Genomic DNA, 24,904 nt, shown 5'->3' with positions numbered 1-24,904 from the left:
GAGACAGTGAATAGGACTCGGGTCATGCAGCTAATACTGAAACTCTGATAGGGTGCTGACTTCTTGCACCAAAGAGTTCAAAAAGATCTGACAGACCAGCAGGCCGAGAAACCTCTTAACCTACAAACGTGTACACTGTGTGTGTGAGTCTGTGTGTCCGTGTGTGTGTATGGGAATTCATTTACATAAAGCTCAGAATTGAACTGTGGCTGATAATTAGCCCTTTCACAGTACACACAGACAGGTGACACCATAATGAGGGGATCTGGAGGCGTGATTTTAAAATACTTCTGCTCGTATTTAAAGGCTATGTAACATTTCTGTTTGTCTGACACTTCATGTGCAAAGTTGCACTCCTAATCCTCCATGACTGAACTGTTAGAGATCTGGTATTCCTTGAGGAGAATAACTGGGGATGCAGCTTTTGCCGTTTATGCCCCCAACATTTGGTGCTGCTTTCCTCAAACTAGACTGATAATTTAAAAAACTCTTAAACATCTACTTCTTTAATCTTGCATCTAACTAGTGTTTGCATCACAGACTATCATAGAAGATGACGTAGCTTAGGGTCTGACAAATTGTGTCAAACCAGAAAGACCTTAATTCTGCATTATTAAAAATGAATTATTTTTGTAGTGACCTTGGGGTGACACCTGCACAAGAGAAACAACTTCCTGTCACATACAAGTCTATGGAAAAAACCGTTGGACTCGACCTCTGTAAACACTTTCCTGATGCCTTCAGCTGCTCAGTCACTCATTTGAGTCATACTGAATAAACCATTAAGTCCATTTTGTAATAACCAGTATGTGAGTTCTCCCATATTTAGTATTCAGGTCGAAAACAGCATTTGTGTCAATATCAACGTCAATATCACGTCAGCTTTCTACTTTTATTATCTCTGAGTTTGTTTTCTCTTGCCACATCGCTCTTCCTTTGTCCACTCCAACAACCTATTAAGAGGTGGGAATCACCATACATCCCACGATACGATATTATCACAATACTTAACGCACGATACGATATTATCACAATACTTAACGCACGATACGATATTATTGCAATTTTTAAAAATATTTTGCGATATTCAGATTCTGTACATAAAGGTAAACTTTATCAATATTCATTTTATCTAGTATCAAAGTCTCACACTCAGTTTCTCATTTCAGTCAGTTTTATTGTTGACAAACTTGAACGGTTTGTATTACAGTCTAGTCCAACTTAACTGAATGCAACCATCTGGTACAATTATAGCTATTCTGAACTATGCAATTTATGAAAACTATGCAGCCCATTCAGCAACTGAAGAATTTGAAAGTAAATTAAAACAAAATATGATTTTTACATTAAATAAAAAAGTTTTAAACGTAATTAAAATAAAACATGTCTTAAATTAAAATAAGTAAACTGTCATGTTTATTGCTGCAATAAAAAAAAGTTAAACACATTTGGACAGTGAAGGAATGTCAGGATTCTTGCTCAGAAAAAGCATCAAAATGCTCTGAAGTCAGAGTTCCAGTCCACAAAAACCTTTTTTGTAACAAAATATCGATTTCTGCTGTCCCTGTATCGATACATTATTAGCAAACAAAATATCACGATACTACACAGTATCGATTTTTTCCCCCACCCCTACAACCTATGTCCTTTTATTCTTTTAAATTATTATTTTTCCCCATGAAGCTCTTTGAAATTCACATGTCAGATTGAGGTCTACAAATAAAACTGACTGCACTAGTGTGGCATTCTCCTGGCATGGTTTGGATCCACTTGCCCTGCAAGAGGGTGGCTTCTGAATTTGTCGATGTTCATTTGTCAATTACGGCAAACAGGATATGGCTGAGGTGAACACAGGAAATACGCACCCACCAAACATTTTAGGTTTCCAACTTATCTTCTCAGGAGTTGGTGGTTTATTTTGATGAGTGCCAGTATTTTGATTATGATTAGAGAAACCCATGCAGCTCCGAAAGCTGCATGGGTTTTTGGCCAAAACATGGTGGGATTTGACCTAGGGGTGATTTTTTTTCCCCCATCACCAGACTACATTTTTGACGAGTTTTTCTAAAAATGATTCAGTGTTCTCAAACTTGAAGCACATTTTTGTTTATAAAATGGTCAAAAATATAAAAAAAAAAAAAAAGCACCCACTAACATTTCTGCACTTGAACTACACCACAGGAACATCATAAAGACAAACCCTTTAGAAAGCTTACTCTGCAAGAACTACTACTTACAACTGTTCAATGCCATCATTCCCTGTATCATCATTAAATTCTGCATGAAAATCCAGCTACTTGTTCATCTGCTGCCTTTAGTCTTTGTTAATAGGCTGGAAGTGAGAAACTACAACCCCAGCTAGTGTTTCGGCAGCAAATTGGAGGCACCACACGTACAATTGCAAATCCTGGCAATGGTGATTTGTGTAGTTTATCACATAAATAGACTTTCAGCTTCATTCACTAGTCAGATTTAGGCACTAAAAACTCTTGGTTAGCTTTGGGAAAATGGTGAGAGCAACAATGCATGTTTAAAAATGACTACCGGGTGTGACAGAACTATCTCCCTAGTATCATTACCTGGTTACCAAAGAGTAGAGTGTGCATAAATGAGCCGCCCTAGTGTGGTCTTTGACAAAATGGCATCAACTGACAAGCTGGGAATGGGTTGTTGTGCAAGAGAGATTAACACTAACAGCGAGAATAAAAGAACAATTTGTTTCATTCCAAAACCCCATCTCTGTTGTTATTGAAAAGACTTCAAGTTACGTGACTGATTCACTGCAGCACAAATCGACCAATCGGAGCTTTTGACAAGCAGTTAACTAATCAGAAAGCCATTCTGATGTTAAGAGTTAATTGTTTAAGTCATTCATCAGTCATCAACGGCAGCTCTTCTCTGGCTCCACTTTCTCCAGCTGTCTCACATCACCATAAACTGCATTTCGCCTTTGCTGGCTCTCAAATGAGACCGATATTTGTACACAAGATAAACAGGAAGACATCTGTGTGACTTCCATGCCGCTTGCGCTTCAAAATTAGCATGAAACTGAACATTTGATCATTAGCTGATGCCACAGTAAGAAACTCTTTAAATCCATTTTTATCTGCCACTTTCAGCTCTAATTTCTTGAAGCTATTAAAAAGCGATGACACAAAATACAAAGGGAATTATCTCCTGTCTTCTTCTCACCTGAACAGTGACAGAAAACGCTGCTGCTCAGTGGCACTTTCCTAAAATAGAGGCTTATTTTAAGGCCCGCGTGTGTATTTTTATAAAGTTTACATCTGGCTCCGTGTGTTATGTTCAAAAGCTGCATGTCATCGCAACATGAAACACACTCAGACTTTGATTAATCAATACACATTAACCAACAGGATGCACAGCTGCAGCTGAGCCTTCGGTTTTAGGATGTGTGTGTGTCTGTGTGTGTTAATGATCAGGTTCAACTCAGGATGACGAGGTCTGTGTCTGTGTCCATTCATGAGCTGGTTTTACAGACTGAAGCATCTAACTATCTATCATAGCCATCGAGAGAGAGCTGCTAAAGACGCGCCTCGCATGTGGTTAAATATAACTGTGTGAAATCTCTAACTGCTAACATAACGACGAACTGAGCTGTTACAGAGCTAATCAGGTTAGTTAGCATGGCAGCGGGCTATCAGAGAGAAGGAACAGGTTTTCTATTGTGAGAAGCATGATTCATCTGAGGCTCATTCCAGATCTGTTTACATCAACACAAGAAATCATGCGATCAATGTGAGAAAATTAGCTTAAGGTGAGAAACAGACAACCCCTGTGTGTGACTCAGGTTTCATGCAGGTTTCCCTTCTGTCACAGAGACACAATAAATGAGATGTACATGCTTTGAGGGGCAAAAAACACACAATATTCACTATTTAACTCCTCACCTCTGACACTGCGCATTCACTGTATCATTGATATTACAACATCCTGACATGGAACAAAACCCATATTAACAAATAAAATGCTGTTTAACCTAAAAAGCTTGCAGTTTCCCTTTAGTTCTAACTTACTATGCGTGGTAAGTTATTAATTCTGTATATGTTTTTGGTGTATATCACAGTATTGCTTTTCATTTTTGGTTTAGAGTCACAGAAAACAGGCTTCCATCATCTACCACTTGGGTAGCTGAATGCTTCGATGTAAACTAACAAACTATGGTTATGGTATATAGTTCACATTTCTAGATGGAGAATAGGAGAGCGGTAAAAGAGGATTTATCAATACAGCTTACTCCCACAGCAAACTCTGTGCCTGCCATGCAGACTGTAAAATCAATTTGGAGTTTATTATTAGGATGGAAACTGTGATACGTTCAGCCAGTGTAGCAGTGCTGTCAAAATCCAGCACTAAACTTTAAATCCTGCACTGAAACAACCATAAACCGTGACACAAACAACATTTAGTAGGTGAGTCCACTAATTTTACATGTGAAATTATCAGATTAGTTAGGGTCGGTCCATCTCAGAGAACAGTTTTAGTAATGCATTGCCTTTACCACAGCCACCTTAATGATTAGGCTTGGGCTTTTCTGTTTCATAGCTTAAACATTTTCACTACTTAGGCTACATTTTATAGGTTTATTGAATTTTTAAAAAGTAGGGACGGGGTGATATATCAGCCACATAACAGCACCTCCCTGTATCAGCCTGGGTAAGAGAAAGAAACGTATCGACAAATGAGGTAGCCGATGTTTATCTGTTGTCAGCGCAGCTTCCCTGAATAAACGTTCAGGGACAGAGACTTTCAGAGATTTCTTTGTTTTCATGTTAAAAGTGAGCATCTGTATTGAACCACAATTTCAAATAACTGGTCCATCAGAATCAGCTTTTTTTTGACAAAGTAGGTGGACACATTCAAGGAAACGGGATCGTTTTTTTCTTTGCTCTCAATGTTCTTAACAGCATGGAAAACAGATAATGCCAAAAACAGCAACATGACAGACAATAGCAGGACATATGTCATATTGATGTTTATGTGCAACAATGCAGCGGTGCGGAGTATATAAATAAATAAGGATTGGATAACTGGTTACTATATATAGAAGGGACTTGACAACATACATTTATATAATTAGAAATAACACCATATTTACTTTAAGGTATTTGTTTTGTCATAAATTGTTGATTTCATTGAGCTACATATTATATATCATTGTACACCTTGCAGCTGTAGTAATCAGTCAAACTGCCGTTTAAACCATGCGTATACTGTCAAATAACACTTGTACTAAAGACTTGCAATCAGAGCTGTGAATCTGAGATGAACATATTAAGGCAGGTTTCAAATATCAGTTACGATGAATCTAAATGTATTTTAATTGGTATCAATGAACTTCCTGTGTCATTTTAGCCACTAACAAAAAAAAAACAAAAACACAGAAACACACACACAAAGAGAAACTCATATGATGTACTGGAACAATCATACATAATTGATATAAATGAATCTAAATCTCATAAATGTTTTACCGGTTTATCAGTTTTATTGAATAACCAAAGGCTTTAAACCACTGAATTTAAAGCCTTATGATTTATGAAGTCATGTTACGTAAACATCCATCAACACTATAGATGCAACAGCCACTAATGCAAATACTGACTGTGTAACAGAAAAATAAATAAATAAATAAAAGTCATTTGTGGAATGCACTAAATGGATGGATTTGTCTTTCATTTTAGTCTCAGGACTCTTGAACCTGTGTAAAAGGACTCAACAGTAGCACGGTGACTCTGTGCTGTAGCTCACCTGTTTCAGGCTGTGATTCAAGGTTAGGCCCTGACCTATATTCTCTGTGTGTCAGGAATAATTGAATAAATAACAGTCACTGCTGTAGTGCCATATGCGTAAATGTGTGCAGCGTCCTGTTAACGTTTTGTCAAACCAGGATTAGGCTGCGTTCACTGGCGAGTCTCTTTATTAACCAGGCTCGTGCACATTTGCAAATTAAGCACATGAACTTTATTCTGTGCTTCCTGATGTTTATGGACTACTGTTGGTGCAAAAGAAGCCTGATGTCAGGAAAAAAAAAAGAAAAGAAAAAACGCCACTTCAACTTATCACTGTTTTCACAAAGTACAGGCCTTGAGTGTTTTCCTGTATCTGGCGTGAGATTTTCTTGGACATCTTATGAGTGTGAGATAAAATCATGTGTCTAGGAAGCAGCGTCAAAAACAACTAGTCTGTGGGATCCACTTATCCACTTTTGTGCTAGTTTTGGTTTCCAGATAAAGAAATTCTCCATCTTGAAGTTAAACAGTCTTAAAAACAATGTAAACTGTCCACTGCTGCTGCTGTTTGCGCTTCTCTTAACGCTTTTTTGATCCCTTGTTGTCTTTTTTGTGCTTTTTCCCCTTTTGATGAACTTTGTTGCCCCCTTTTGTCCAACAGGCATTCGACCTATGCTTAGCAACTTCACCGTCAGGCTATGTGCTGTCAGTTTTTTAACTCTAACTCCTTTATATGTGATTGTTTGATTAAGACAAACAAACTGACCAATAAATGCACAAAAATGTTGCCTGACAATTGACTTTTTTTTTTTAAATTGTCATAAAGCTCAGTTTTTGTTTTTGTTTTTAAAAAAAATGGAATTTACTGTCAATTATTTCATGATTTACATGGTTAAGTATATTTGCTCTCACTGTAGCAGTGAGTAGTAGGAGCAGGCTGAAGCCTGAGATTTAGGTTCAGGGGGATTATTTGCATTTATGAAGAAACTTTGACCATGTGTGATATAACCCTGCCCCACAGGAAAAGCAGGAGCCCTTTAGATGGCAAAAAGATGCTCATGTAGGACATGATGTTACTAATAAACCTGGATTGATGTCTTTACAGTGTAACACACTAACAGTCTCATTTCATGCGTGTTTGCCCTAAATCTTACATCCAGATTTCCCCGTTGTTGTTTTTTACCCCCTCCCCCCTCTGCAGTGAAAATATAATTACACTTTCTTCATTAAAGTGAGTAATTTCTTGCGTGGAGGACTCGACTACAGCTGTCCTCTGATTACTAAATGGAACGGAGCAATGATCTATGGAGCCATTAGGGGAACGGGCTGGAACTAATTTCAATCCTGGAATGGACCAGTGGCTGCAAACACACTCGCACACATACAAACAAACACACCACACACATACACAAACACAGAGGGATCAAAGGATGAGAGTGGGAGAGAGACATAACAAACAGCCACATGTCGGCCATTTTCTGGTCTCACATAGAGCTCCAAAATGATCATCTTTTAGCACAAAATAACGAGGGTATCCATGTTTCACCAAGCAAGCGTGGCTCACACACACTTATCTCCTGCTCTACTTGTGTTGTCAATGTAACTGTTGATGCACTTCCATCAATATACCTGAGCAAGAATTTTGAGAAACAGTATTATTTATTGCCCTGCCAGCTACAGTCACTTTCAGAGTTGCTGAATAAGGCTGCAGTCTCATCATGTTTGATCTTATCAGACTAAATTCTCATTGGTCTGACAATCGCTAGCTTTACTTGCACGAGGGGAAAAGTGCTGCAATAATAGCCTTCAGTCCAATCCATTACTTTTGGCAGTGTGAACAGACCTCCCCTGAATTTCCACAACCATAACTCTGGCTATAAGAAAACTTGGACAACTAACATCTTTCTTAACCATAACCACAGATTTTTATTACCTAATCCTAACTAAGGATTATAAAAAAAGACTACGGATTCCAACCGGAATATCAATCAATGGATTAGGAATGGAAAGGTCATCGAATCAATCGTAAACCCAACAAATCCTAATCCTAATAGTACACAGCAAAAATGTCACGTCCCGTCACCGCTGTTAATTAGTGCACTACTGTTAAAGTTGGTTTCTTCTGTTGCAATAGCTTGCTTCTTTCTTTGTGTTTCTTAAATGCAGAGATTTATGAAGAAAAGCTTGAACTGAAGTACAATTTTTATGTTCACAATTAGAATCACTCTTTATAAATGTGTACTAATAAAAAATGTTTAGTGTGCATAATGTCATGAAAATAGTAGCTACAGATTAAGATTTTATTCCTCCTGTAAATTAATAAATAATTTCTTAAATGTATGTTTTTCCATCTATTTAATGCTACTAATTAAAGGTTTTATCGTCATTTTTGTACATGCATTACAAAATCAACATTTTTTCTTTTTCGGTTTATTTGATAGGAAGATGTGACCCATGTCTTTCAGTTGCTTAGCAGCAAAATATAGTGTATTAAGACAGCCACATACTGTGTATTTCCAGGATTTTTACTGTGAAAGGCAAGGACAAGAAGCCCTTTTTGAAGAACAAGCGTGTATGGTACAGATCTCCACTGCCACCTGCCCAGACTGAAACACAATCCCTGCGTTTTTTCAATTTAACAGAGTAAGCAGTTTCCAAGTCTTTGTTTTTAGGGCTCCTAAAATCCCAGAATTTGTGTTGTCTGACTTAAATGCTGTTAGGAATGTCAAAGATGGAGGTTGCCCCATCCCCACCTTTAAAGGGCGATTCCACAACACTCCAACAGGGGACAAGTACATGAGCTGGTTGTGTTGGCTCATGTGCTCATGCTTACAGCAGGTTCAGCTGTGTGCTGCCAAATCTAAAGGTAAACATAAGAGCAGAAATGTACTGGGCCCGGGTGTGTCATTCATCAGACCACGTGAAGCGTAGTTGCGTAATACTCTGGGTGTGATTAATCTGGTGTAGGTTTTGTTTTTTGTTTTTTTTTTTTTTTTTTTTTAGCATACTAAATAATCTCGTACAGTCAATTAAAATGGTACAACCTTCTGGCTTTAACTACCTGTTGTTCAGATCCAGAGCCAAGCTTTCGAAACACTATCACCCATGATTGTTGACATTGTTTGAAATAAAAAAGTATCTTCATTAAAACTGTTTAGATCATTCTAAGGTACCAAAAGCAAACTTTCTTGACTGTACACAAGGCTCCAATAAACAAAAAACTTCCAGACTTTTTAGTACATAACACCATATATGGGGTCATGAAGAGGTGGGCTGGAGCCTATCCCAGCTAACACGTGTTGACAGAAGTTAAGCAGTTAAGCAGAATAAATGTGATTTCTGGAGGGAAAACTTTCCAAAAGTGTTTATTGATGATATAACGGTGACCACTGCCAATCTAATTCACCTTGGATCATTTGTTTTTATTGTCACAGACTAATAAAAATTGTAGGTTGTGAACTGTTTCAGATCCACTGACTTAAATGGTTTGGTTGTGTGTATTGAACCGGTCTTACCTTCTATAGGGGATGTTTTCAGGCGGCGGCAGATGCCCTGCACATCTCCGTAAGTGTCCCGTATCTTGTTGACGGCCTCAGTGCTCCGCAGCTCCATCACGGTCCTCAAGTCCACCATGCTCACCCCAAAGTCCCCTTCATGGTTGCCCTCAGCAACCGAATTCCCCGGAGGGTGGTCTGCAGGGTTGTTTGCCATGGTGGTCCTCTTCACAGCAGTGTCGTTCTTCTGACTGTCTTTGTTTGTAGTGATCGAAACGTTGGCTATGTTATTAGTCACAGGAATTGTGGGTAGTGTAGTTCTTTTAGATGGCAGTCGGAGGAGACAAACTGTGACGTTAAAGCCTTCTCTGGACGTGCATGCTCCTCTCAGTAACTATGGAAACAGTGGAGTAAACATTTTCTGCTGGTTTTACTCTGCAGAGAAAATAGAAAACAGGAAAACAGTTGTTTAGAAACCAGAACCAGAGTGGAAACTGTCTGAAGACGTACCAGCCCAGCATCAGAAGCAGCACACATAAAAAATAAAGAAATAAATAAATTACAGGGACTCCTGAAGTAATCTTTCTAATTAATAGCAGAGAGACTAATTTGCCCAATTAGAGAAGAGATTTTCTCATCTTAGATTATTAAAGGAGTCCCCTGAATCACCGAGGTCGTTATGATATAAACTTATTATCAGTTTGCGCAGCTCCTGTGAGACTTGTGGTTATTTGGTAAATATCTGCTCTCCATTAACCATATGCTGTGAGTTTATCACTCTGGTCAGAAAAAGCAGCATTTTGTCTTTTGTTGTATTTATGAGGGAGTCATAGTTTATTTCCTTGCAAACAGCTGTGGATTGAGTTCAAAATCAAGGGTGTCAAATGTAGTTTTACTAACAACCACACTGGGAAATGAGAACGAAATCAAGTGCTGGACAGATATGGTCTGTTGACAAGGTTTACCTTCATTGAAAATGTATGTCTTCTGCTAGTTTTTCACATTAAAGCCCTGAAGCAGGCCACACAAAAACATTTATTAGCCTTTATAACATTTAGTCAAGATCACGTAGTACACCTGTGCCATAAAATAAATACCTCATTGTATGGTAGGGTTACTACTACTGCTTGCCAGTGGGTGTAGTACCATCATAGTAATTTCATAATTTACATAATTTCCTCTTGGATTCATGAAGTATTCTGAATCTGATGCTACAGAACTGCCACTGTGTCATTGAAAAAGGGTCCAAGGGCAAATCCTGAACCCCAAGTGGCAATTTTTCCACCTTAGTTAACATTTACTCATTACTATCAGAAAGAGCTTTCCATTTCCTCTGCTGCACCAACTGGCCAATTCCTGCAGAAATAATTTAAAAAAAGTGGAAGAAGACTGACCCCCCTCGGTTACACTGGTGTGTTTAGACCACAGCTACAACGGGGTGGATCAGATTTGGTCAACACTGAAATTATATGTGAGCCATATAAACATTTTGAAGGGTTCGAGTTGGCCCACAGGCCTTGATTTATTCACATATTCTCTTCTTCTCAGCCTTACTATGTGTGCAAAAGCACAGCTATACAGTGAAATAAAACACAGCAGTTGAAGACAGCAGTTGGCCTCTGAATTCATTAACTGAAGCATCTGTGAAAACAATATCAGGCAGCAAATTTAATTACAGACTACAAATCAGGAAAAGATTAGATGCCATAATCAAGAGTTTAGGAAAAAACTAGATGAAGAGATGAAGAGCCAGAGGTCACTGTAAATGCAATGCAGCTCTGAGAGCCAATCAGCATCAAGCAGGAGACAATGAGATGGAGGATATCCACTGGGTCAGAGTGTGAAAATGTGTGTCTGGCCAAACTCTGACTCTCCAGCCCATCGCTACAGATTATGTAAGTGCACATCAAAGGCTGTCCTCCATTTTTCGCAGTTTAGCGCTCTTTGATGGACGAGCGCGTGCACACACACACACAGACCCTGTTAGAGAAGTACTACCATTACTGCCGGGGTTAAGCATTTTCTGAGTGGTGGTTTTTGGTACAGGTGTTGCAGGATGATGCTTGGGTCAGTGGTTCTCAGACTGAGGAGGACAGACAGAACAATTTCAAAGCTCTGGTGAATGCTTAATATAACAGTGGGAGCTTCAGCTGGCTCGCTGTGCAATAATTGGCACCTGGTTCACTTAGAGAAATTACCAACTGAACGTCTAATCAAAGTATAGACCTCATTTACATTCGATGGCATCTGGACTCCCAAGTCAGAGACAGTTAAATGTTTATTGTGTAAAAATGCTAAAAAAAATTTCGTGATGCTTTCCTCTTCAGAAATTTGCTTTGAAGTCTCTATAATAATCCTAACATGGTTTGCTCGGTATCAAATGTAAGACAGAGATTGTTGTTCAAACAGGAATTGCTGATGGCCATCTCAGTATGACTTTACATAATGCAAATTTTCCCAACCTGAAACAAAATACACTGCACAGGGAGACTCACTCCACATCAGCGTGGCGGTACGAGCGAGAGCTCACAAGGATCAAAGACGTTTTTCTTTCTCGACATGTCACGTTTGCAGTGTGATATCTGCAATGTGATACTTTAAAATCTACTACAATGGCATTACTTTTTACAGGCCACAATACAGGAAATACAAAAAGTTTACTAGACATATTAATGAGTGAAGAAGAAGAGGTGCAGTCTCAGTGTAAGCTGTTGTGCTATGACAACTGCACACGGTGCAGATTTCCAGTTGGGTCATTTAAATTGTAAAAGTCAAGTTTTTCGACTGACATTTTGCTGTTCTCATGCCAGATATCCGCTTCCACTTAGGTATTCCCCTTTACAACCTAATCCTGTAACGCCAAATGTATCATATTTCATACGTGAGTTCGGCAGCTATTTCATGGTTCAGCATTTACCAGGCTAATAATAGACTGTGCTCATCTATATACTTCATTTTTTTACCTAAATCTATTAGTTACTGCTCCTTACCCTTAATCCAGGGATACTCTCTATTTCAATAAAAAAATATCCAAAATAAATATTAAGGGTGAATGGATGGAATAAAACCAGATAATTCATATTAAATAAACATTTTCCCAGTCTGTGTGATGGTTTTCTTTGTGAGGGTTTTCACCACGTCCTGCGTAATGTTCAACTTTGGGTTGACTCCAAATTCTTCCCGTTTAGAGCAACGCCAGCGTTCACAGTGACAGCTTAGCCTGAGCTTGAACCCGTGTGCGCACAGTTTGATCGACATCCCCCTAAGGGGACGGGGCCTTCCCCGCTTTCGTCACAGCCACTGATCAGTGGCAGATTTGAGAAAACTTTCTGTTCTGCAGCGTTGAATATTACAGAGCTAATGAAAAAGAATAACGTGGCGCATAAACATGCTGTGCAGTCCTTCACAAAGTAGAATATCGGGTCATTCTACACAAATAAACAAAATTACATTAACATGTTTGCAAAGTTGATTTGAATAAATTGTAAATAATTGCCGTAAAGAGTTTACAGATTTATCTGTGTCAACATCTGTGTCAACGTTTATTAATAATTGCTGCACTTTTACAAGTAAAAAAGAGGAGCTGGATGAGTTTGTTTTATGCCCCATCTCTCGTTTTTTTTTTTTTTTTGGTCTTTTTGTCAACTGGAAAATATTAATAAGAAAAAGCTCGTGTTTTTCTTTTTTTTGTATTTACACGCTTTATATTATTGACCGCCACAGTTTCACACGGCACTGGCCTCTCCCAGATAATTTAACAATCCCGTAAGTCTGTTTCATGTTTTCAGTAACTATTTTTGAGTCATTAGTCGCAACATAAGAACGCGGTAATAAAATGAATGCTTGTTTGTTCTAAGTTATTAAAGAAATTGTTGATGATGTCACTGTGATGGAATGTGTTAATTATGGATAATGAGATTACTTAATTACAGAGGCAATAAGAGGATGAAATGTGCGACTATTTAATTAAAAAAGATCGAATATCTACGTTTACATTCATTATTCAGATGTGCATTAAAGAAACCAAATGAGTTACCATGTTGTGCTTTTAGTGTGTTTTGATGTACATGGGCAGAGCTTCAGTGTGCAATTCATAGCTCAGTTTCTTATCAATTTCCTATTAATAGCAGTATTTTTCAGAAGCTTTATGACTGTCTTATCAGCATGGATATAATCAGCAACATTAGTCAGAACATTAATGTTTGTTACTTAATAAAAGGCCCTCATTCATGAATGTGAAATGGAAATAAAACAAAACTGCACAACCCACATATTTTGGGTGGAGTTTCACAAACAACATACACCTTCTGTTTGTTGACTATACAACCACGCCCAGCTCAGTTCGAAGGTAAGCATTTTGACCTTAAACCCTAATGACACACCTGCTCATTCAAACAAAACACACATTTTCTAGCCTGTCAGGTCACTGAGTGTTTGCAAGGTTGTCAGGCTTTAAAGAGTTGTTTCCTTATCACAAACATAAGTGGGGGAACAAAGTGATGACACGAAGATACACCACCAGGTTGCATATACTGTCACAGTGCAGAAAAAAATTGGTTTGTTTCATCTGCTTTGCAAAGGCATTGAAACCCACAGAAGCTGTCATCTGATAACTGTCATACATAACAAGCTGCAGAGCCATTAAGCTCATGTGCAGGTCAGCTTGCTACTGAATATTAGTGTAGAACTTGGCCAGAAACCATGTTATTGTCACTGACGACTAAAACTGGGTGGGGAGACACATTTCAGTTAAAATACAAATAGAAATAGAAACTAGAATAGAAAAATGGAAAAAATAACTGAAACAATACTGGGCACTTACAAAAGACATGCAGTATGCAGAAGCACTGGTATATAAATTTACTGAGATGTGTATATGTCAATACACACATGTATAATTAATGCTGATTCTTAATTTATAGCATCTTGCATCTGACAAATTCATCTATCGCTAACAACAAAATCTGTCTCTGGAAACCAAATCTAAAGTAAAATCTAAGATTTCAAATGAAATCAAGAACATAATAACAACTGAAAGTTTTTAAAAAACAAGAAAAAATCCTCCTGAATCCTCATGCCAGTCAGTAGAGAAATGGGATTTTCACCTCTTGTGTTTGAGAGCAAGACAGGAAAAATGACTTGCACGTACACAAATCAATACAGAGATGAGAGCCAGTGAAACGCTGCATCCTCTTCTGGTGGTTCATTTTTGATCATTTTCAGTTTTGATTAGATCTGCTCTCTGCTGCTGCACAAACAAACAAACTAATCAAGCATTTGTGGTTGTGGCTAATTCAGGGTTAGTAAATTATGTAATGCCCGGCTCAAACTACATGATTTTCTGTTTGTTACGTTATTATTTGTGTAAGATTAGGCGATTATGGAGTCATAAAATCCTGCTTTTTTCTTACTGTAATCTGTAATGAGAGGTGTTACAGATTACCGAGTTGCTCCTGCTGAGTTGCTAGTTGGTGTAAACATCTTCTTTTCCTGGAAATCACTAAGTGTATTAAATTTAACTAAACTAAACATAAAGGCGGGCAGCAGGAGTGTGGAAACTTTTAAGTGAACTGAAAGAAATGTGAAGTAAAAAACTTCACATTTCTGTCCTGAAAAACAAACTAAAATAAAAAAGGCAATTTATTTAGTATTGTATTTATTTTTATTTTTTAGCTCATTTGTGTTTTTTTTCCCTTCAAACTAGTGTATTATTCTATTAGACTAGCATGTCTACATGACAGTAAGTCATCCACTACAATGCCTGACAAATACCCAATCTCTATTTTTAGAATTATAAAAATGTAAACGATCACTAAAACTTACAAAAACCTTACCAGCTGGTTAGAGAAACACGTGGACGACCGAAAAGTCTTCGAGCAGCTGCAGCATTAGCTTCCATCCATTATGATGTGAGAGTCACTGCATGAAACCCATTTTCATTTCCCTACATCGATATCGTGTAGCCTAAACAATAGATTACAAAAGCAAAGTAGCCCGCCCCTAACATGTTACAACCACTTGCCGAATGGGAATGGAATATATTTGTAAAACCTAAATCACAAAACCACAAGGTTGTAACACAGGTCCAACTAGCTAACGCTGGAAAATTCTCCAATGTGTAATCACAACTACAAACAAGCTGCACAGAATAATGTACATGTGAAAACCGACAGGTCCGATCAGGTCAACATACACAAGCTAATCCTCCTGCACACTTACATATCACTCGCACAAACCAGTTCTTTCTCAGATTACTGGTGATGAAATATTTCCACTAGCCAAGTGCCAGCTGGAATGAGAAGTAGCTTTCTAATACACTTGTGTGCCGGTTTATTATTAGCTAAAACTAATGCAACAATCCTCTTAAATGCCCTTTCATGAAGGTTATAATGAGTAACAGTTTTAAAGAGGTGTTAATTCTACTGCGAGATCATTTTGGAGGCTGCAGCACATCTACAATATAGAAGTATAAATACACACAGACAGAAAACGCACACTTAATTTAGACTACCGAGTATAGTGTACATTTTTAAATCTTTTTAGGTGGAGGCTAGTTATTAAAAACTGTAAGCAAGCGTTAGTGATCTAATGACACTCACATCAACACTAAAGGAAAAGCAGGTTATTTAGGCGGAAATTTACCCACTGGGCAAGAACTAGTTGAAAGATGACTTTCCTAGACATCCAAACTACGTCATGGATTTGATTAAAAACGGAAAAGTGTTAAGTCGTCTTTCCAAGTTTTCAAGTTATAATTGTTATGATTTTTGCCTTAAATGCAGAACTGCAGGTGTTAACAAGTTAAGTTTTGACTGAGCACAAAGGCCAAAGAAATACTTTCATTATGCAAGTACTATTCAGATTTTAGTCTTAACGTGAGGCCAAGAACACCCGGCAGCACTGTTAAAAGAAACAATGATGTTAATGCGTTACATTTACTTTCTAAAAATGTTACTTTTGATGACTCGATATAGCATTACCCAGAGTTAGATATGATGTCACGGATATGTTAGTTTTTATGTTGTTCTGCAACACTGCAGAAGGCCTGGTGATCTTGAAACCACAGAGCAAAGTTTCCAAGACGTCACCTGTTGGTAGTAACCAAATTATGACCAAATGCTACACTGGAAACAGGTGATGTGTTCGTGAGAGTATTGCTAAAACTGCACATGCCCTTGCAAGTTGTTCATCTACACAGAGATCATTCATAGAAAGATAGTATCTGAGAGACTGGGCAACAAACATTGTTCATATATGCGTGACAGCGGCATGCCTATAGTATGTCTGTCTGCATACTGAACGCAGCTGCAGGATATCTCTGAAACTTGTTCTGTATGTTTGTGAGCCCTGATTCACTGCAAGACAAAAAAAAAAAAAAAAAAAAAAGAGAACATGCATTCATTTCCAGGCAGCTTTCCTTGCCACAGTAATGGGCCGATTCCCATTGAAAGTTAAAGGTTTAAAGGTGTTAACATCCAGTGTTTGGTGGAGAACCTTTACTAAACATTTCCTCTGGAAATGCAGTGGGAATGCTGTCAGCTGAAATAATCCAACATTTTCGTGTTTCAATATTTGACAAAGAGAAGATAAGAAAGTCCCAAGAGGTTTTGAGCAGACATCTAAATATAGATGGAGCATCAACGTGGCATTAAGACAACCAGTTTCCGTGCATGAGAGGCAGTGTGTCTGTTCTTTGTCTGTCTTATCTATTTCTTACTGCAGATTAAATTATGCTGTAGTTGCCATGTTGCCAGCCACTCAACTTATATGCATGTGCGATAGCATAAGCTTGTGTGTGTGGAAAACGAAAAAAAAAAAAAAGACTATTTTGGATTATATGTGTGGTTTGAAGAAGCCTTAAAACACTTTATAGTACAAGAACCCAATTGTTACAGAAGCGAGGCATCCCACTTTCACATCATGTGGAGATGGAGAAAGCGCCGTGTTTATAACTTGGTAAGTATTATTCAAAAACTAAGGGGCAGTTGAAAGACTGCAGAGCTGGTTATGAATAAATATTCTCATAAACGAGTCTCGCTTTGGAGCCCATTTCTGAGAACGTTTTGGAAAACACCTGAAAACATAAACATGTAGGCATGTCTTTTCACATGTAAACAGTTTGCAGACACACTCTGCCTCAGAGAGGATTGGATTCATGTTTTGGCAGTTCTAACTGCATTTGGTTAAACTAAACAAAACCAAGGTGCACAATGACTCACGCACTGACATCACATCATCACATTGTTAAAATAAAGAAACCTGTGGGACATTAACACAATAGAGTTGTGTTAAAATGTTCAAAAAGGCACCTAAAACGTCAGAAACACCGTCAAGATGACACAATTATCTAGACAGCGCGACTCCTGAATAAATTATTGGCGGGACTGCAGACTTCTGCAGTGCAGATGCTGAACTGTGTTTGTTGGACGCGTGGAAGACATTTGCTCAATCTGAGCTCCACCAGGTATCACCATTTTCTGAAACGTACTTAATTAACTCATACAAATAAAACAAGTCACCTCAAATTCAGAAAACTGACCCCTGGCATTAATGAGGCGTTTGGGGTCACTCTGAAATGCCGCCATTAATCAAAGTCAGGTAAAGGATAAACTGACAGACATCGTCACATTTGCATCTCTTTTACCTGGTTAATTATCAAAGCAGCTGATGCTCATTATAACCTGATCTGAAGCCAGTTACAGTGGGGCAAAAAAGTATTTAGTCAGCCACCGATTGTGCAAGTTCCCCCACCTAAAATGATGACAGAGGTCAGTAATTTGCACCAGCATTTTTCTTCTGCAGAGAATCCGTTTCGCTCACGGAACGTACAGAAAATGAAAAAAAAAAAACATCAGTGAAAATGTGGGAAAAACAAAACTCTGAACATACAGTGGGGCAAAAAAGTATTTAGTCAGCCACCGATTGTGCAAGTTCCCCCACCTAAAATGATGACAGAGGTCAGTAATTTGCACCAGAGGTACACTTCAACTGTGAGAGACAGAATGTGAAAAAAAATCCATGAATCCACATGGTAGGATTTGTAAAGAATTTATTCGTAAATTAGGGTGGAAAATAAGTATTTGGTCACCTCAAACAAGGAAAATCTCTGGCTCTCACAGGTAAAAGAGTGCAAATGTGACGATGTCTGTCAGTTTATCCTTTACCTGACTTTGATTAATGGCGGCATTTCAGAGTGACCCCAAACGCCTCATTAATGCCAGGGGTCAGTTTTCTGAATTTGAGGTGACTTGTTTTATTTGTATGAGTTAATTAAGTACGTTTCAGAAAATGGTGATACCTGGTGGAGCTCAGATTGAGCAAATGTCTTCCACGTGTCCAACAAACACAGTTCAGCATCTGCACTGCAGAAGTCTGCAGTCCCGCCAATAATTTATTCAGGAGTCGCGCTGTCTAGATAATTGTGTCATCTTGACGGTGTTTCTGACGTTTTAGGTGCCTTTTTGAACATTTTAACACAACTCTATTGTGTTAATGTCCCACAGGTTTCTTTATTTTAACAATGTGATGATGTGATGTCAGTGCGTGAGTCATTGTGCACCTTGGTTTTGTTTAGTTTAACCAAATGCAGTTAGAACTGCCAAAACATGAATCCAATCCTCTCTGAGGCAGAGTGTGTCTGCAAACTGTTTACATGTGAAAAGACGTGCCTACATGTTTATGTTTTCAGGTGTTTTCCAAAACGTTCTCAGAAATGGGCTCCAAAGCGAGACTCGTTTATGAGAATATTTATTCATAACCAGCTCTGCAGTCTTTCAACTGCCCTCAGTTTTTGAATAATACTTACCAAGTTATAAACACGGCGCTTTCTCCATCTCCACATGATGTGAAAGTGGGATGCCTCGCTTCTGTAACAATTGGGTTCTTGTACTATAAAGTGTTTTAAGGCTTCTTCAAACCACACATATAATCCAAAATAGTCTTTTTTTTTTTTTTCGTTTTCCACACACACAAGCTTATGCTATCGCACATGCATATAAGTTGAGTGGCTGGCAACATGGCAACTACAGCATAATTTAATCTGCAGTAAGAAATAGATAAGACAGACAAAGAACAGACACACTGCCTCTCATGCACGGAAACTGGTTGTCTTAATGCCACGTTGATGCTCCATCTATATTTAGATGTCTGCTCAAAACCTCTTGGGACTTTCTTATCTTCTCTTTGTCAAATATTGAAACACGAAAATGTTGGATTATTTCAGCTGACAGCATTCCCACTGCATTTCCAGAGGAAATGTTTAGTAAAGGTTCTCCACCAAACACTGGATGTTAACACCTTTAAACCTTTAACTTTCAATGGGAATCGGCCCATTACTGTGGCAAGGAAAGCTGCGGAAACATTATGCATTTTCGTTCTATTTTTTTCTTTTTTCTGTTTTTTGGTTTCGATCCTACGGGCTTCACAACCTACAGAACAACGTTCCAAGCCAGATCATCCTCGGCCAGCTAGCTTCAGTATGCAGACAGACATACTATAGGCATGCCGCTGTCACGCATATATGAACAATGTTTGTTGCCCAGTCTCTCAGATACTATCTTTCTATGAATGATCTCTGTGTAGATGAACAACTTGCAAGGGCATGTGCAGTTTTAGCAATACTCTCACGAACACATCACCTGTTTCCAGTGTAGCATTTGGTCATAATTTGGTTACTACCAACAGGTGACGTCTTGGAAACTTTGCTCTGTGGTTTCAAGATCACCAGGCCTTCTGCAGTGTTGCAGAACAACATAAAAACTAACATATCCGTGACATCATATCTAACTCTGGGTAATGCTATATCGAGTCATCAAAAGTAACATTTTTAGAAAGTAAATGTAATGCATTAACATCATTGTTTCTTTTAACAGTGCTGCCGGGTGTTCTTGGCCTCACGTTAAGACTAAAATCTGAATAGTACTTGCATAATGAAAGTATTTCTTTGGCCTTTGTGCTCAGTCAAAACTTAACTTGTTAACACCTGCAGTTCTGCATTTAAGGCAAAAATCATAACAATTATAACTTGAAAACTTGGAAAGACGACTTAACACTTTTCCGTTTTTAATCAAATCCATGACGTAGTTTGGATGTCTAGGAAAGTCATCTTTCAACTAGTTCTTGCCCAGTGGGTAAATTTCCGCCTAAATAACCTGCTTTTCCTTTAGTGTTGATGTGAGTGTCATTAGATCACTAACGCTTGCTTACAGTTTTTAATAACTAGCCTCCACCTAAAAAGATTTAAAAATGTACACTTATGTGTCTAAATTAAGTGTGCGTTTTCTGTCTGTGTGTATTTATACTTCTATATTGTAGATGTGCTGCAGCCTCCAAAATGATCTCGCAGTAGAATTAACACCTCTTTAAAACTGTTACTCATTATAACCTTCATGAAAGGGCATTTAAGAGGATTGTTGCATTAGTTTTAGCTAATAATAAACCGGCACACAAGTGTATTAGAAAGCTACTTCTCATTCCAGCTGGCACTTGGCTAGTGGAAATATTTCATCACCAGTAATCTGAGAAAGAACTGGTTTGTGCGAGTGATATGTAAGTGTGCAGGAGGATTAGCTTGTGTATGTTGACCTGATCGGACCTGTCGGTTTTCACATGTACATTATTCTGTGCAGCTTGTTTGTAGTTGTGATTACACATTGGAGAATTTTCCAGCGTTAGCTAGTTGGACCTGTGTTACAACCTTGTGGTTTTGTGATTTAGGTTTTACACATATATTCCATTCCCATTCGGCAAGTGGTTGTAACATGTTAGGGGCGGGCTACTTTGCTTTTGTAATCTATTGTTTAGGCTACACGATATCGATGTAGGGAAATGAAAATGGGTTTCATGCAGTGACTCTCACATCATAATGGATGGAAGCTAATGCTGCAGCTGCTCGAAGACTTTTCGGTCGTCCACGTGTTTCTCTAACCAGCTGGTAAGGTTTTTGTAAGTTTTAGTGATCGTTTACATTTTTATAATTCTAAAAATAGAGATTGGGTATTTGTCAGGCATTGTAGTGGATGACTTACTGTCATGTAGACATGCTAGTCTAATAGAATAATACACTAGTTTGAAGGGAAAAAAACACAAATGAGCTAAAAAATAAAAATAAATACAATACTAAATAAATTGCCTTTTTTATTTTAGTTTGTTTTTCAGGACAGAAATGTGAAGTTTTTTACTTCACATTTCTTTCAGTTCACTTAAAAGTTTCGCACACTCCTGCTGCCCGCCTTTATGTTTAGTTTAGTTAAATTTAATACACTTAGTGATTTCCAGGAAAAGAAGATGTTTACACCAACTAGCAACTCAGCAGGAAGGAGAGGAACAAAGAAGAAATCCTGTCAGGGTTTACACCACTACAATAGCAATGGTAATCTAACCCTCTCATTACAGATTACAGTAAGAAAAAAGCAGGATTTTATGACTCCATAATCGCCTAATCTTACACAAATAATAACGTAACAAACAGAAAATCATGTAGTTTGAGCCGGGCATTACATAATTTACTAACCCTGAATTAGCCACAACCACAAATGCTTGATTAGTTTGTTTGTTTGTGCAGCAGCAGAGAGCAGATCTAATCAAAACTGAAAATGATCAAAAATGAACCACCAGAAGAGGATGCAGCGTTTCACTGGCTCTCATCTCTGTATTGATTTGTGTACGTGCAAGTCATTTTTCCTGTCTTGCTCTCAAACACAAGAGGTGAAAATCCCATTTCTCTACTGACTGGCATGAGGATTCAGGAGGATTTTTTCTTGTTGTTTTAAAAACTTTCAGTTGTTATTATGTTCTTGATTTCATTTGAAATCTTAGATTTTACTTTAGATTTGGTTTCCAGAGACAGATTTTGTTGTTAGCGATAGATGAATTTGTCAGATGCAAGATGCTATAAATTAAGAATCAGCATTAATTATACATGTGTGTATTGACATATACACATCTCAGTAAATTTATATACCAGTGCTTCTGCATACTGCATGTCTTTTGTAAGTGCCCAGTATTGTTTCAGTTATTTTTTCCATTTTTCTATTCTAGTTTCTATTTCTATTTGTATTTTAACTGAAATGTGTCTCCCCACCCAGTTTTAGTCGTCAGTGACAATAACATGGTTTCTGGCCAAGTTCTACACTAATATTCAGTAGCAAGCTGACCTGCACATGAGCTTAATGGCTCTGCAGCTTGTTATGTATGACAGTTATCAGATGACAGCTTCTGTGGGTTTCAATGCCTTTGCAAAGCAGATGAAACAAACCAATTTTTTTCTGCACTGTGACAGTATATGCAACCTGGTGGTGTATCTTCGTGTCATCACTTTGTTCCCCCACTTATGTTTGTGATAAGGAAACAACTCTTTAAAGCCTGACAACCTTGCAAACACTCAGTGACCTGACAGGCTAGAAAATGTGTGTTTTGTTTGAATGAGCAGGTGTGTCATTAGGGTTTAAGGTCAAAATGCTTACCTTCGAACTGAGCTGGGCGTGGTTGTATAGTCAACAAACAGAAGGTGTATGTTGTTTGTGAAACTCCACCCAAAATATGTGGGTTGTGCAGTTTTGTTTTATTTCCATTTCACATTCATGAATGAGGGCCTTTTATTAAGTAACAAACATTAATGTTCTGACTAATGTTGCTGATTATATCCATGCTGATAAGACGGTCATAAAGCTTCTGAAAAATACTGCTATTAATAGGAAATTGATAAGAAACTGAGCTATGAATTGCACACTGAAGCTCTGCCCATGTACATCAAAACACACTAAAAGCACAACATGGTAACTCATTTGGTTTCTTTAATGCACATCTGAATAATGAATGTAAACGTAGATATTTGATCTTTTTTAATTAAATAGTCGCACATTTCATTCTCTTATTGCCTCTGTAATTAAGTAATCTCATTATCCATAATTAACACATTCCATCACAGTGACATCATCAACAATTTCTTTAATAACTTAGAACAAACAAGCATTCATTTTATTACCGCGTTCTTATGTTGCGACTAATGACTCAAAAATAGTTACTGAAAACATGAAACAGACTTACGGGATTGTTTATCTGGGAGAGGCCAGTGCCGTGTGAAACTGTGGCGGTCAATAATATAAAGCGTGTAAATACAAAAAAAAGAAAAACACGAGCTTTTTCTATTAATATTTTCCAGTTGACAAAAAGACCAAAAAAAAAAACAAAAAAAAAAAACGAGAGATGGGGCATAAAACAAATCCTCCCAAGCTCCTCTTTGTTTACTTGTAAAAGTGCAGCAATTATTAATAAACGTTGACACAGATGTTGACACAGATAAATCTGTAAACTCTTTACGGCAATTATTTACAATTTATTCAAATCAACTTTGCAAACATGTTAATGTAATTTTGTTTATTTGTGTAGAATGACCCGATATTCTACTTTGTGAAGGACTGCACAGCATGTTTATGCGCCACGTTATTCTTTTTCATTAGCTCTGTAATATTCAACGCTGCAGAACAGAAAGTTTTCTCAAATCTGCCACTGATCAGTGGCTGTGACGAAAGCGGGGAAGGCCCCGTCCCCTTAGGGGGATGTCGATCAAACTGTGCGCACACGGGTTCAAGCTCAGGCTAAGCTGTCACTGTGAACGCTGGCGTTGCTCTAAACGGGAAGAATTTGGAGTCAACCCAAAGTTGAACATTACGCAGGACGTGGTGAAAACCCTCACAAAGAAAACCATCACACAGACTGGGAAAATGTTTATTTAATATGAATTATCTGGTTTTATTCCATCCATTCACCCTTAATATTTATTTTGGATATTTTTTTATTGAAATAGAGAGTATCCCTGGATTAAGGGTAAGGAGCAGTAACTAATAGATTTAGGTAAAAAAATGAAGTATATAGATGAGCACAGTCTATTATTAGCCTGGTAAATGCTGAACCATGAAATAGCTGCCGAACTCACGTATGAAATATGATACATTTGGCGTTACAGGATTAGGTTGTAAAGGGGAATACCTAAGTGGAAGCGGATATCTGGCATGAGAACAGCAAAATGTCAGTCGAAAAACTTGACTTTTACAATTTAAATGACCCAACTGGAAATCTGCACCGTGTGCAGTTGTCATAGCACAACAGCTTACACTGAGACTGCACCTCTTCTTCTTCACTCATTAATATGTCTAGTAAACTTTTTGTATTTCCTGTATTGTGGCCTGTAAAAAGTAATGCCATTGTAGTAGATTTTAAAGTATCACATTGTAGATATCACACTGCAAACGTGACATGTCGAGAAAGAAAAACGTCTTTGATCCTTGTGAGCTCTCGCTCGTACCGCCACGCTGATGTGGAGTGAGTCTCCCTGTGCAGTGTATTTTGTTTCAGGTTGGGAAAATTTGCATTATGTAAAGTCATACTGAGATGGCCATCAGCAATTCCTGTTTGAACAACAATCTCTGTCTTACATTTGATACCGAGCAAACCATATTAGGATTATTATAAAGACATCAAAGCAAATTTCTGAAGAGGAAAGCATCACGAATTTTTTTTAGCATTTTTACACAATAAACATTTAACTGTCTCTGACTTGGGAGTCCAGATGCCATCGAATGTAAATGAGGTCTATACTTTGATTAGACGTTCAGTTGGTAATTTCTCTAAGTGAACCAGGTGACAATTATTGCACAG

General features: G+C 37.9%; 1 protein-coding gene across 8 annotated transcripts in view; it reads right to left on the bottom strand.

The window, feature by feature from the left end:
* LOC102302991 (plasma membrane calcium-transporting ATPase 1) overlaps positions 1-24,904 on the bottom strand; it is a 142,348-nt gene that overhangs the window by 63,296 nt on the left and 54,148 nt on the right. For all 8 annotated transcript variants that reach the window (XM_042218962.1, XM_042218959.1, XM_042218961.1 and 5 more), the window contains one exon: positions 9,269-9,682. In XM_042218962.1, the coding sequence (XP_042074896.1) occupies positions 9,269-9,464 (196 nt within the window). In that variant the 5' untranslated portion in view covers positions 9,465-9,682. The remainder of the gene's footprint in view (positions 1-9,268; positions 9,683-24,904) is intronic.

This window comes from Haplochromis burtoni, unplaced genomic scaffold, assembly GCF_018398535.1.
Source record: "Haplochromis burtoni strain Fernald_Lab_line unplaced genomic scaffold, NCSU_Asbu1 Contig_26, whole genome shotgun sequence".
NCBI classification, from domain to species: Eukaryota; Metazoa; Chordata; class Actinopteri; order Cichliformes; family Cichlidae; genus Haplochromis; species Haplochromis burtoni.
Note: the sequence above shows the minus strand (reverse complement) of the source record. Positions and strands in the feature narration are given on the sequence as shown.